This window comes from Sphaeramia orbicularis, chromosome 16 (genome assembly GCF_902148855.1).
Source record: "Sphaeramia orbicularis chromosome 16, fSphaOr1.1, whole genome shotgun sequence".
Lineage (NCBI taxonomy): Eukaryota > Metazoa > Chordata > Actinopteri > Kurtiformes > Apogonidae > Sphaeramia > Sphaeramia orbicularis.
Genome location: NC_043972.1, coordinates 3,742,808 through 3,758,576, shown reverse-complemented (window position 1 = coordinate 3,758,576; position 15,769 = coordinate 3,742,808). Strand labels below are relative to the sequence as shown.

The following is a 15,769-nucleotide window of genomic DNA, read 5'->3' as shown; positions in this document are numbered from 1 at the left end:
CTGGGGAGGAGGAGTATGATGATGGTCGTTGTGATGGTTGTTGCGCTGATGTTTAAGGTGACGACGATGATGATGATGATGATAATGATGGTCTTGGTGACGGTTGTTACGATGATGTTTAAGGTGACATTTATGATGATGGTGGTGATGATGATGATGATGATGATGATTGTGATGACGATAATGATGGTGACAACAGCGATGATGAAGATGATGGTGACAATAATTGTGATGATGTTGACAGTGACTATTGAAGATGATGATGATGGAATTAATAGGCAAGTAAAAGGCTAGCTGGTACAGGGTTTTTCAATTTGTCATTAATAAATAGCAACAATAATAACAGTATTGATCTGTATATTCATATCAGTTAAACTAGACCGATTGGTGTGATTTTTGGCCGGCCTTGTCTTTGTCGTTGCTGCTCTTTGTGTTCTCCTGGACCTCCAGTCTTCATCCAGTAGATTTCATTTGCCTCCTGGTCCACACCTTGGTCCACATCCTGGTCCACATCTTGGTCCACATCCTGGTCTTTAACTGCTCAGTGTCTGTGCCAAGTCAGTGGATCATCGGCCTCTTCCTCATTCTCTCCATGTTTCTGTGTGATGTCTCTCTGCTCTCTGTTCCCTGTTGACTCACCAAAATGCATTAACACGCCTCAGTTAATTAATTATTCACCAGCCCTCGTTCACCACCCCACAGCCTCCTCCTTCCAGCCTTTGTTTGTTTTGTCATCCTTGATTTTAATTTCCAGAGATTAGACTTGAAATGTTTGTTTTACGCCTGTGCCTCCTCCTCCTCCTCCTCCCCCTCCTCCCCGCAATGTCCACCATCCCCACTATCAATAGAAACACTAAATGTAGCTCTTGTCTTTTTCACAGCATGATGTGTGGATGGTGATTGTGTGGATGCTATTTTTTTTTTTAAACCAATCACAAGCAAACAGAACATTATGTTCCATTTTTCCCCTGTCAGTACAGTACAAACCACACAAAATACACACAAACGCTCAACCTCCCCGTCTGTTTTTGTCTCTCACACATCATTTACACTGAGATGCATTAGCTAGAACTTAGATTCATTTGTTTTCCCTCGATTGGAAAATGTAGGTATGAAAAATGTCCGTGCTAGTTTTTGATGTTCAATTTTTTTTCCACACACCCTATTAACACTTTCTCTGTGATGGTGGGGTCTTTCTCACACATGGAGGCAGAAAATGTGTGAACTCGCTATTATACAGCAGCAGGAGGAAATATAAGAGCAGAGCAGCCTGTTGTGACTGTTAGGAACTGTAAATGTACTCTATACGGGTCCCAGTGGAGCAGAGACAGGCCGGAGACAATGGCCATTGTAGAGAAGGCAACTGTTGGTGTGAGTTCCACTTACTTTACACTTCTGGACTTACAGATGGCTTCTTTGTTATCGTAAAAGGTGTTGTGTGCTGTTACGTGTGTAGATACAATGCATTCTATAACCATGCACATTTTGTGGATTTTTTAAAGTCCTTTCAGTTACATACAGTAGCAGCAGTTACCGCCATTTTTCATTCAGTCCCTCACAATGTAGTATGTTTTTCTTGCATTTTAATCCACGCCACTGAAGATAAGACTTTGCTTCTGGAAAAAATTAGACATCTTTTGCACAGAGATGTCATCTTAAGTACATCTTTCTAGAATAGAATAGCCGTCATTTTGATTGTCTCTACAATGAAATTTGGAGTGCAACAATATGAATTAAAAAACAATACGTCAGAAAATACGAATAGAACAAATATAAAATTACAAAAACTGAAGATAAGATAAGAAAATAGAATAGGAAATTTTACAAAAGGTTAAATTAGAATTGAGCAAAAAGTAGAATAAAATTAAAAAATAGACATAAAATATGAATAGACACAATATTAACTCTATGTATAGCTCTGAAACTATATGTATGAACTCAGTCTATATCAAAAATAGTGCATTTATGTTCGGATAAATATTGAATAAATATTGCAAGAACAGAGGATTTTGCAGTAGATTATGCACGACTTATTGCAATTGTTGTCTGATCAATTGTCTTTACTTGTTCTTTGGAGTGTGATAAAAACTGTTATGAGGTAGAACAACACAGCAGAGATTTAGAATCTTTTTTCTGTCTGAGCATTTAAAAACCTTTTTTTCCTCACATGTGCTTATTTAAGAAATGCTGCATTCTACATCATACACTTACCTGCCAAACCCTAGTAGGTAGTAAATTAAAGATTAAAGGTTAACTTGCTTTATTGTCGTTGTAGGGAAATTCAGTCTGCATTATACCCATAACACAAAAACACTACCTAGCATTAGCATTAGCATTAGCATATTAGGAGCAGTGAGCTGCCATTGAAGGTGCTCAGGGATCAACTCCAGATCTTCATTTTCTGTGAGGAGTTTGCATGTTCTCTTCAGGTCCTCTGGCTTCCTCCCATCATCTAAAAACATGCACCTTCATGGATTCATTAGTTCCAGCCCCCCTGCAGCCCTTCACAGGATGAAGCTATTGCAGAAAATGAATAAATGAATGTTTCCAGTATCCATTTTTATGTTTCCATTATCAATATTTATTTGACATTTAGGCTGTTGATTTTCACATACGCATATTCATGAATCCTTTGACTGATTCTTTTATATTGTTTTACATGTAGGAGATTGTTCTAGAAAACAAAATGTAAATACATGAACTGCAGAAGACAGATTTAAGTCACACCCAGATGACAAACCTTCACATCTGGTGCTGTTATATCAGACCAGTTGAATTTCCAGTAAAAGCCAGTGTAGTTCCAGTAAGAGATTCCTCATGGGGCTTTTGAACAGCGTTCAAGATTTAACACTGGACTGATATCTAGGTCAATCGAGGAATGAACAAACCAGGTAACCAAGAGATGACTGGAGTGGATAAATATATTTATATTTTATTACCTTACAGACAAATATGAGCCACAAGTAATTCCTTTTGTGCTGAAACTCCCAAATATGATGAAGCTTCTGCTCTTGTGTTCTTACCTCCTCTTCAAAGACACTATTCCTAAAATATGTATCAGTAGATTATTTTCCACACCACACTAGTCTTAGACACTTTAATGTTGCTGAAAATAAAACAGAATCTGTAATAAACCATCTAAAAGCAAAACAGAATCCTAAAATATAAAATGAAAAAATAAAAACCTTAGAACATTGTGGTGAGTCGAAAAGTGATGTTGAGGTTGATGTATCTGTGTTAATTTAAATAAAGGCTGTATTCACACCTGGAAGGTCCGCTTATTCGATTCGGATCGAATGAGGACTTAATTTTTTTTTTCGTTTGGGTCGAATCGCATTCTCATTGTACTTTTTGCTAGTGGACCAAAATTTGTAAACAGTAGCACACGTGACAAACTGTGCTGTCATTGGACAGAAGAGTCATGGGCGGGATGAATCAAGAGACCACAGGTATTGACGAAAACAAACATGGAGGTCCTACGTGCATTTATCGTTTTCGGAATATGTATTTTATTTTTACAGACACAAATCAAGAACAGCTCATTCCGAGATAGTTTTCTAATATGGACATCTGACCAAATGTCAATGAGACATTCAATCTCCTCATTGGTCCACGTCTGTCCACGGCTCACGGCTGCTGCTATTAGCTCTGACTACCCATGCGTCTCGGCTACTTCCAGTGCCTACGGTGGCTCGTCAAGCATAACAAGGCTCATGGTTTCTTGGTTTGTTTCGGCTCGAGGCCAGTTATATTCACACCAGAAATGAACCGGCCCAGAGTCTGTTTGATTCAAGTCAGAGTTCACGTTTGTTTTCACACCTAAAAAAAAGTCTGGACCTGATCTGGATATAACTAGATGTACACTACCAGTCAGACGTTTGGACTCACCTGGTTTTTCTTTATTTTCATGACTATTTACATTGTAGATTCTCACTGAAGGCATCAAAACTATGAATGAACACATATGGAATTATGTAGTTAAAAAAAGTGTGACAAGATTTAAAGCATGTTTTATATTTTAGATTCTTCTAAATAGCCACATTTAGCTTTTATTACCGCTTTGCACATTCTTGCATTCTCTCGCTAAGCTTCGCGAGGTAGTCACCTGAAATGTTTTCCAAAAGTCTTGAAGGAGTTTCCAGTGATGCTAAGCACTTGTTGGTGATCTGTGGTCCATCTTATGTCATTTAAACGTGATGGTGAGTCCAAACTTTTGACTGGTAGTGTAACTTCTGTTCCATTAGTCTTTGGTTTTTGTTCTAAGACTCTCTAAAAATTTTTTTTTGTCTATATGGCTTGAGATTTAAAAGGTCTTTCATGCAAACTGTTGTTTCTTCATGCATGGAATTATGTTAACATCTAACCTGGTCTGATGTAGATTATTAGTTGAATTTTATCTTTAATCTACCATCTTTGTCTCTAACAAATAACCTAATTCAGTTATTAATGAGTCAGTTTTCTCTGAATGGGTATCACTGCTCCCATGGTTTGCATTTGTATGTGCACAAGTGCATCTCTGCATACTGTGTAAATATGTGAAGTCCTGTGTCGACATCCATGTTTGCTATCAGTGTGCAGACAGACAGCCTCCCGTATCTCCCCTCCACTGCTCCTGCTGTTCTGCTGTTGCTGGTTTATGGTCCACAGGGAGAACGGCTCGCTCTGACTAATCCCCAGGCTGACTGACAGACAGCGCCGCCCGGCCCGTTAGCCTGTAGCCTCCATCCCATGCTCTGCTTACACTCCCTCACAAACCCACCAGGGGATTGGATAGAGTAGGAAAAACGAATCCAGCAGAGCTTGAATGAAGCGGAATGCACAGGCCTGCTTTAGCTTCAGTTTGTATGTGTGAATATGTAGGCGGATGGGTGTGTTTGAGTGTAGCTGTCAAAGGCTGAGCCCAGAAAACTCACCCAGAACACCGTATGGGAATAATTAAAACAGTGCTGTGACTTCTAATGATCGACTATATACTGTCCAACAAAACCAGCAGCACTGTGGCGGCCACTGTTGACAGAAAATGGTACCTTTGTCAGTGTTTATTCCAGTCTCTGGCCTGTGTTAAATGTAACCGGCAGATTTATGCCTGTTTTGTCTGCCTTATTATCCAGATGACAAAGATGCCTTACTTCTGAATGCATGATGCTTTTTACTGCATTAATTTCAGTCTTCTCACTAGACTCAATATCCCACCTAATCCTATTAAACTGCAATCTCTGCAGTGTCATTTGCATGGAATTTAAGCTGCAAGCTGACCAGCTGTAGTTTCACATCCTCAGCTCTGTCAAAGCGAATTTCGCGTACACTCTGTCACTGTATATTGTGTACCCTATATGTAAAGCCTCCATCTGCTCCGAGCTGACTGCGTAACATCCCAACAAATCAGGTAAGCCCTGTACTTGTACAGACGGCGGAATCCATCAGAACATAGTGTCCACCACTCAGTCACATTTACAAGTCTAATAGAACTGTAAGGACCTCTGAGCGTCGTCTGGTCTTCCCTTTCTAGTGTAACTGATGATATGAATGTGCACGGCTCTCAGAGGAGGGTTTTAAGGCAAGACCCAGTGCATTAAAATCTGATTTAGACTTTGGCTTGTCCTATATTCACGTGTCACAGTGAAAGAGCTGGTCGAAGAAACGTTTTAGAAGTTAGTGTTACGCTTGGTTAGAACAGCTTATATAAAAGACAAGCAATAGATGGAGTGTGAACATTTTATTAGGCTGGCAAATGATTTTACCAACACCTACTATAAAATTTAAAAAAACTAAAAAGACTAATTCTATCCCCAAAATGGAGTTTCGGGATATAGTGGTTTTACCCTGAACGCTGCCACCGGATATCCTTTGTGTGAACGCAATAACTACTATAGATTTGGTTGGATTTCTTACCCCTTGATAACCAACATAGGGGATCCCTAGTGGAAGAACCCTGTCTAGTTAAAAATTGTTTTTAAAATTCAACAATAATAGGCCAGTTGAGATGAAATTTGGTTCACTGAGCATCTTACAAATGTCCTTTTTCTGTCTACCATCCAGAGTTCATATGGAGTCATTTTCATTCACTAGGTGGAGTTTTATGGGGAAAAATTGGTTCTCTGACCATTATTCTGCCACTATCAGGTCGATATTGCTAAAACTGAGTTCGTATCGATTGTTTAACACATATCTTTCTTCATGCCACTGCCTTGAGTTTACATGATGTCATATTTTGACACCAGGTGGTGTGTTTTTTTCCAAATGGTTGGGGAAGTACAGGATTGGGGGGATTTTAGGGATATAGCTACCCTTGCTGTTGGCCCCTGACAGTGTAAGCCTCATTATCTATGCATTATAAATAAGATAAAAGCTGCACTATGAACTACAGCTTTGACTAATAACTGTTTTTGTTAATGTACTGAGTAATCCAGAATTCATGTCTCAGTCATTCAAGTTGAAGCTTAAAATGGGCAGATATTTAAGTAAATGGAACCTGCAAATGTTTGGAATTTTTACATAAAAATTTACTGGAACAATTAAGAATAAATGGCCTTTATTTAGCCTTTAATAATGTTAAACTGGTTCATGTTTCTGTATTAAACAATGTGAAATGCCTATTTTAAAGTCCTGAAGTCCAAATCTGTGTTCATTTAATGGGCAGATGAGGTTAGTTTCTCAGGTGTTAAGATGGACCGCCCACACCATTATTTGCGAGTGATCAGGTCAGATTTGGACACTTTGGAATCTGATTTGAGCAGCATTTAAGAATGGGTACTGAACCCTGGTGCTAAACGGGCCCTGGGGCCAAATTATTAAAGACCAGATTTTACGTACTGGAGAAACAGAAAAAAAGGAAAAGAGAAAAGTTGCTTGGCTAAGACATTGTAATAAAATTGTCTGTGATTTTTGATCCAGATGAGAAACCTGGGTTTGGGACTCTGAGGGGCGGAGCCTAATTACAAGAAGGTGAGGTCACAGAATGCAGCTCAGAGACAGTGGCCAATTATTCACACAGAAGCATTAGCAATCTGTCACAAAACCAAGCACAAGTCAAACTAAAGGAAAAGAACCTAACATAACACTCATCAAAAAAATAACTGATAAGAATAACATCAGTACACTGGATCGATATTGATAAAATCTTAAGAATACTCATCTGAGCTGCAGGAGTGTTCAAAGCAAGACACAGTAGAACTCATACCAATTCAAAGCCTCCAAATCTTGCATGTGTTTCTGGGTTTCTGTCTAAATCAATCGTGATAAAGTCCAGAAATGTCTTAAAATGGATCGGGCTCCACTTCATGAAAACATTCTAGTCTAATTCATTGCTGGCAGAGGGTGGTGTGTTGGAGTGTGTGATGAGCAGAACCCACAGTCACACCAGTCACTCATCAGTTATGGAGACATGGTGGTCCTGACATGTCGGGCCCCTCAGGCTGGTGGAGCAGGTGCTGCAGCAGGTGGAGACCTTAAAGCACCTGCAAACACAACACAAGTCCTCCACCAGCACACAGATGGGTCCTCCAGACCCCACAAGACCCGAGTCACCCCCCTATTCTGTCTGCACTGTGATCATAACATCAGGCTATAGATTCTGATGAAATTCACATTTATACCCTGAAGGAAAAAGAATCTAAGATAGAATTTACGGGATTTCTGTGCTTTTTATTAGCTCACTGGCTGATAGGCCATGAGGTATTGTGAAGGTGCTGGATCTGTAGTTGTCTTTGTCATCATCAGTTTTGATTTTTTAAATTTTCAACACAGTGTTAAATATTTTTTAAAAAATTGCCTTTACTTATAATAGTCAATATTTTGACGTCTTATAACATGGAAATGGTTACAGATATCAGTATGGTTGCTGTTAAGCACTGATAGGAAGTTGTACTCGTATATGGACTTTGATTTAATTAGTTGACTTATCCTCCAGTGGAAGTGCGCTCGACTTCTATTGGAAGATTGATCTCCTGCATCAATACCACAGGACATAGAGACAGAACCTGACAACCTTGCAAAGTTCAAGTTCTAAATAGTTGCTTTTCCATTGGACATATATGCAAAAATTTACTGAGATTTACTAAATGTCAAAAAAATAAAAGTGTGTAATGTTGGTTTTTCCATTAAATCACAAATGCGATGATTTGTTTATTTATTATCACAGGATGACACAAGAAGTCATTCCATAAACATGGCAACAAACGTAAATCTGGTGTTGATTTACAGATATTATTATTATATATTACCCTTCAATCCCGTACTAAATTAAAAAATGATTCAGTTTCCCGGTGTGTCCACACATACCACGCCATGTTTCTTTAAAAACTCTTCTTCGCTTGCTGTAACATACGTCAACATCAATTTTTTCAATTCACGTGACTCTAATTGCAGAAAAAGGCCTTTTCATTGCAATTTTGCGTGATATACCAATTGTGCTACACCCGAAAAACCACCTCTTGTCAACGCAAAAACTTTAAATTGAAAAACGATTTCATGACGACATTGGCGTTTTCCATTAGGCACATTTTTATGCACAAGTTATATTTGTGCAATTTGAGGGTCAATGGAAAACCGACTATTGATTCTTGACAGAACAGGCTGGTGAGGTTCAGGGCCATAGGTCCTATTTTATATCAGACTAAGTGATGAGTACAATGTGTTGTCTTTCTTCAGTCTCATAGACCGAATGCTTCAGAGGGACCCGAAGCGCCGGGCGTCACTGGAAGAGATCGAGAGCCACGCTTGGCTGCAGGGGGTCGACCCCTCCCCGGCCACCAAGTACAACACCCCTCTGGTCTCCCACAAGAACCTGTCGGAGGAGGAACACAACAGCATCATCCAGCGCATGGTTCTGGGCGACATCGCCGACCGCGAGGCCATAGTCGAGTAAGTCCTGGTTCACCTCTTTGTCTCTTCAACAGAGTTAGCTTAAAGTTTTTAAAGCTGCCGTGTCACTTTGCATGAATATGTTCCTCAATAGCTGATTACGAAGCAGCTGATGAATGAGGCACTGATTGTACAGAATGAAGACGGCAGTTAACAATCAGCTTAATGCAAGAGGCATGACTTCAGTGTTCTGCCTGCACGATGACAATACTCATTTTTTACACTTTCTTTGCTCTTAAAATCACCTTGAAGTCCTCATTAATCAACAGAACATATTTAATGCACTTTTTAAGTTGCCTACGGCAGATTGTGAAAAACTGGGTCTTAAAAGGCAACTTTCTGTACGAAGATTCAATGTTAAGTCTGTTAATGTCAACAGGATTGTAGCTCAGGGACATGACACTACGAACCTCAATGTTTTTATGCAAATATGAAAAATAACATTAATAGATTTTTGTTCACTGGTGTTATTATTCGTAACTGCTCCCGCTGCTGCTGCCAGAATGCTTGAGGGGTTTCTATCAGCAGGAGGGAAGCTCTACGCTGATGCTGATTGGTTGTTTTACTGACATGCAAATAAAAATGCCTTTGGGTAAAATGTGCATCTGAACACCCATCCAGTGCAAACATACAAGTTTGTTGTGTGCTTTGCTAAGTTACTTGTTTAGTGTTTCGTCAAACTGCTTTTGGTGTCCTAGATAAGTTTTAAGAGACACTGAATTGTTAAAAGTTAGTATTTTTACATGAAGACATACATTTGAATCTAAGCATTCTGCAGAATTTCATATCCTCTTGATATAAGTGAATGCCACATTTAGGATAGACAGACAGACAGACAGACAGACAGACAGACAGACAGACAGACAGACAGATGTAAATAAAACAATAGAAGTTTAGCTATAAATTTCACTATTTTGAATAAGATCTTATATTTTCACCATTTGTTCTGTACCACCAGTCCTAGGCAGCCTTGTTGGTCCACTTCTAACAGAGTTTCTGCAGGTCATTAAAAAGCATTAAAAGTCATTAAATAGATTTTGTGAAAATTAAGGCCTTAAATGGCATTAAAAAGCATTAAACTCGATGTCCAGAGGCATTAAAAAATTTTATACACTTGATTGAAAAACTCCCCATTGTTAGTCACGATTTATTTTGATTTTATAACCATTTAATAATTTTGATTGGAAGTATAGTGTGATGATTGACAGGCCTTTTAATTGGCTATTGTTTATGGCTAATACACGAAGTCACAACACTGGATGCTTGGAATGCAAGGAGCTGTGAGCATGTTCATGCTGTGGTGAAAGAATGGAGGGAATATTAACAAATGTTGGAAAAATGGGAAAATGCAAGTTTCAGCACAAGTGACTGGAGAAGGAACTATACAGAACCTGGTTAAAGCCTGTTGACGGTAATCTGTCATGTATATAAAACTATATATCAAACTGTATCTGCAGTTGGACATAGGCATTACATTTGTTTAAATTGGCATTAAAAAGGGGATTAAAAAGCATTAAATTAAATTAAATTTGAGGATATCTTCAGAAACCCTATCTAAGTCTATAACCTTCTGAGACCCAGCAGTGCGTTTTTGTCCTCTGTACGGGACAAAAATACTAAAAAAAAAAAAAAAAGTCCACTGCAAAGGACCTTCCATAAAATATAAAATAAATACAAAAAATTATTTAAAAAAAAACATTTTGGAAAAAAACTGCTGCATTATGCTGTTTGAAATCACAATAATGGGCTCTATGCACAGCCCCACTACTTCCTGAACTTCAGGTGGCTCCTTTATTTCCTGTCTTTCATTATTGGACACACTGATTAATCCAGGTGTGCCTAATTAATCAGTAGTCACAACAAGAAGTAGCAGACACACCTGGATTAATCGTGTCTAATAATGAAAGACAGGAAATAAAGGAGCTGCCTGAAGTTCAGGAAGTAGTGGGGCTGTGCATAGAGCCCATGATTTAATGAAAAAAGCCAAAACTTTGGAGATGAACCACTACATACTGTAGATGTGAGAACAAGTACCTTTTTTGTTTTTTTCATTTACAGTTGCAGTTTTTTAATAGGAATCTCCCTGTTTTTAGCTTACCAGCTGATAGGCCGTAAGCTATTGTCGTCATGTGGCGTCCACCATCGTTGTCTGTCGTCTGTTACAAAACAAATCGTCATCTTCTCCGAAACTACAATTCCGATTGATTTCAAACTTGGTATACAGCTTCTTTATGATGATGTCAACAAAAGTTAGTGAAATTATTTGGATCCGGATCTGATTCTGGATTTGGTGCCACTTTGAAAAATGTCCCCATTATAAGAGATAGGAAGTGGATGGATGCAATAACTCAGTAAATATAAATGATATCCAGGGTAAATTTCTCCAGTCCAGCCCTGATGGGGAGATGACCAAAACATAATGTCCACATGCTGATCAGGATCTTCTTCTGGATCCGGGAACTTACAGAAAATTTAACATGGGCTCTTTTGGGGAAAAAATTTCAATCGTCTTCTTCTCCAAAACTCCAGTTCTGATTGACTTCAAACTTGTTATACAGCTTCTGTATGATGATGTCAACACAAGGTACTGAAATTATTTGGATTTGGATCTGATTCTGGATTTGGTGTGACTTTGAAAAATTTTCCCATTATAACAGATAGGAAGTGGATTGATCCAATAAATCAGTATCAATGATATCAAGTCGGAATTTGAATTATTTACAGATCTGATCGGAATATGACCAAAACATGGGCTATTTCTGTAATAGAATAAATACACAGAACTGGGTGATAATAAATGGCATCTGGATACATTTCCCAAAGCTTTTAATTTGGGCGGTAAGATACAGGGCCATTGGTCCGATTTTTCTGGATGCCATTGAGTTGAGTTGAATAGTTGTTCTTGTGTTTTATTGTTAATTGTATATCGTATGTGTTTTATGTTTGGACTTTCTATGAGATTCCTAATCTCAATGGGACTTCCTGGTTAAATAAAGATTAAAAAAAAATAGACAAGCATTGTTCTATCAAATGACACCGCGTTAAAGTAGCCACATTTCCACGTTGGTAATTATTGAATTGACTGAGACGACACCCAGCATGTGACCACATATGAGAGCTGGCATTTCAAGACAGAACATCGCGTAACGACAACTTGTCAGCCCTTTGGAAGGGTCTATAGAATGCAACTGAACAGGAGATAATGGAGTAATTCAGCTGTACGCAATGTCCACCCACACACACCCACCCACCGGCGAAAACATACATCCACGTGCGGTTCCATCGATTGCGTTCGACGCCGTGTTGGGCCTGTGGAAAATGTCAGGGTGTCTGCCTCATTTGGCCACAGCGATCCTGTATGTGAGCAGACGTACACATGTGTTCCTGAAGCGCGCCGGCAGACGTTTAACTTCTATCACGTTTTCGATTGAAACGGCTCGTGTCTACCCTGCAGCTACAACAGACAACCGGCGCGCTGCTTCACGCTGAGAAACAGCATTAGAGGAATAAAAGGCACCCATTTCAAGTTCACACCCGTTCCCGTCTGCCTTGTTTCACCGCTCACCTTCATCTTCCTCTGTGCAGAAACACACATATTATACACACAGCTTTGGGTGCTGACATTTTCCATTTGCACCTTTTGTCTTTTCTTTTCTGCACATTAAATCCCCCTTGTTTGTGTAATGGGATTGTTTATGTGTTAGTGTGTTGACAGGTGAGTTTACAGCCTATAGATCTCATGAGATGGCAGTAAGAAGAGCTGAACTGTACGTCTGTAGCCGTTTGCATAAGCCAGGCTTCCCGCTGAGCATCAAACATGGATGCATCTGTTGAATCGCACTGTGTTTTATGCTACATTCTCGTCTGTGCTGCCTGATACAGCAGCTGAAAGTGCACAAAGCCTCTTACTTTGTTATAACAGACTGTATCTGCCTAATCTGAGCATAGTAATAGAACAATGGGAAAGGGGAGAAGAGCTGCGGATGGTTTGTTCTTACTGACTTAATAATTTATGTCTCTTCTACTGCCTTTTTTCCAACGGGATCACAAATACATTCCCTTTTTGAATTCTGTGAAACTTTGGACGCTCACATACAATTACTGAAACACTTGATTATTCAGTTAAACGTTAAAATATTTAGATTAATTTGCATCTTTATTCTTTTGCTGCTTTTCTCATTTTTCTTTTATGATCTATCTGTTTAGTCTTTGGCTGGTGCTTTGGACAAAAGAGATAAGTTTTCAACATTTCGACTTTTTTATTTATATAGCAACTAGTCAGTAAAATATATAGAAACAGTTAATTAGTTGATGAGACCAGTAGCAGAATAATAATAGGCTGAAGTTAGTGTAGGGCAGTGTTTTTCAACCTTGGGGTCGGGATCCTATGTGGGGTCGCCTGGGATTCAAATTGGGTCACCTGAAATTCCTAGTAACTGATTAAAAAAAAACAAACTTTACTAATAAGAAATACTTGGGGAGTTGAGAGAAACAATTACAGTAATACATAAAAGACACGACAAACTGTGAAGCTGAAACTGCAGCACTGCGGTTCTGTTTATCTGTCAAATGTTCATTGTGGTCAGTTTCAGATGCTGCAGCTCTTTCATAATTCATAGTTTGAGTTCTTGTTTGTTCAGTATTAATTGTCCTCCTTGTAAATCCAAGCTGGACTGACTGTACATATCCTGACCAAGGAAAATCCAATTCTCACTTTGTGCAGTAATCTACACCTGGATTTACTGCCTCCGTCCATAATAATATACATTATATAGCCTAAATGTCGTCTAAAATTAACGTTTATTTGCAACATAGTATAGCAAACTATTACATGATTAATAACAAATTAATTTTAGCAAAAAAAAAAAATGTCGCTGTTTGGAATGTCTGGGGTTGCCAGAAATTTGTGACATTAAAATGGGGTCACGAACCAAAAAAGGTTGGGAACCACTGGTGTAGGGTTTCGGATGCTACACATAAAATGGCTTACTGAGTGTCTTGTTGTAAATGACATATGCTGTCTTTTCCATCAGATATACATTATTTTGTAATTTACATAGTAATAGTTATAGTTAATAGTTATATAGTAATATAAATGTCATATAACTCATACAGTCGCTCTTTGAACAGATCCGCTACCTCCACGGTTCCTGGTGGTACTGTTTCTCCATCTGGGTTCGCACAGAGCCTTATATAGAAGATAATATGATGATCTTTATATGGCTCTGGGTACGTATCCGCAGGCTTCCTGAAAATGGACAGAATTAAGTATGAAATGTACGCAGAGGACGGACAGAACGCTCCGTCTGTATCCGTCTGTGTCTTTAACGTAACTTTCAGTCACCGTTACTTTTGTCACTGTCATTTATTTTGAAAAATCCCCACACTGCTGACATTACTCCTCCGCCGCATACCTGCTGCACTACGAGGTGAACGTTACTCTGGTGTAAAGTGGTATTGGTGTTTTTGTATCAGAGCACTTTTACTAGTATGAGTATTCGTACACACGCTCGGTATCGGTGCATCCTTAGGTTTTTCCAAATGGTTGGGGGAGATTCTATTGAATTTTTTTTTTTTTTTTTTCTTTTTTTGGACATTAAGGAAATAGTTGGCCAGTCAAGATCAAACTTGGGTCATATTGATCGTCCAACAAATTTGTAGCCTAATATCTTTTCTGACATTATTTAGCAAATAATTTTCTGACATTATTCAGGCTGGATGTCCTTCATGTGAACGTGCTACGATCCCCCTTTCGCACCAACATTAGTGACCCCTAGGGGAAGAACCCTATTGATTTTGGGTGTTTCATGAATATTATCAGTCCTCCAAATGAGGGCACTTCTGTTGAAAAATCTGTTTTTTTTTGGACATTATTACCTCCACCAAGGAACAGTGGAGGTTATGTTTTCATCTGGGTTTGTTTGTCTGTTAGCAAGATAACTCAAAAAGTCATGGACAGATTTTGGTGAAATTTTCAGGAAATGTTGAAACTGGCACAAGGAACAAATGATAAAATTTTGGTGGTGATTGGGGGGGGGGGGGACTGATCTGCCTTGGTAGAGGTCTGCGCTCTCCGAGTGCTTTTCTAGTTAACAGATATAGCAGGCCAATCAAGCTCAAGTTTGTTTCATATCAATCATCTACAAATATCTATCTTTTCCTTATTACTTGAAGTTTAGCAGCTGTCATATTGTGAATTGTTTCTACATTGTGTGGTTTATTTGCTTTATTATATTGCAGAGGATTGGGGGGGATTTCAGGGATATAACCTTGTTGTCGACCCCCGACAGCGTAAGCCTCCTTCCATCATTCTGTTGTCATGAAAAGGATCTACTTGACTTTACAATCTTACTGAAGTATCCTGGTACAATAAACAACAGGAATTTGAGGAATGGATGCCAACAAATCTTATTCTTAGCGGAAATGACTGTGTTTTTTATTGGGTTTGTAATGTGGAGTCAAGGTTAAAGCCGTCCTGAGTGTGGGATGCACACAGTGTGTAAATGCGTTGGGCTGTTGGCAGCGGTGCTCAGGGTTTGATTAGTTCATTAATATGTACAGCTCAGCACTAATCCTGCTGCTCCGGGACTCTGAGGAATGGGCTTCTGTTTCTGTAGACGACTCACAAACATCTGGGTCACCGAGGTCACAGCCTCATAATTCACAATAAGCCTTAGGTAAATCACAGTTGGTGGGTACTGGGTAGTAGTGGTTTTTGTTTATGTAGGAAGGACTTTAATGTCAGTGTAAGACCTGCAGCAACAGGTTAATCTATTATGTAAATCAAACAGAAAACGGACGTGAATTCAGCCATCTTTTAATAGTTTCAAGCACAATGACAAACATTTACTTCTCAGATGTGATGATTTTTTAGAGTTAACCCCTAAAGACATTGAACTATAAATAA

General features: G+C 38.9%; 1 protein-coding gene across 1 annotated transcript in view; it reads left to right on the top strand.

Annotated features, from left to right (window-relative positions):
- Positions 1-15,769, top strand: part of snrka (SNF related kinase a) — a 72,580-nt gene that overhangs the window by 41,306 nt on the left and 15,505 nt on the right. The window contains exon 4 of the mRNA XM_030157379.1: positions 8,650-8,862. Coding sequence (XP_030013239.1) covers positions 8,650-8,862 — 213 coding nt within the window. The remainder of the gene's footprint in view (positions 1-8,649; positions 8,863-15,769) is intronic.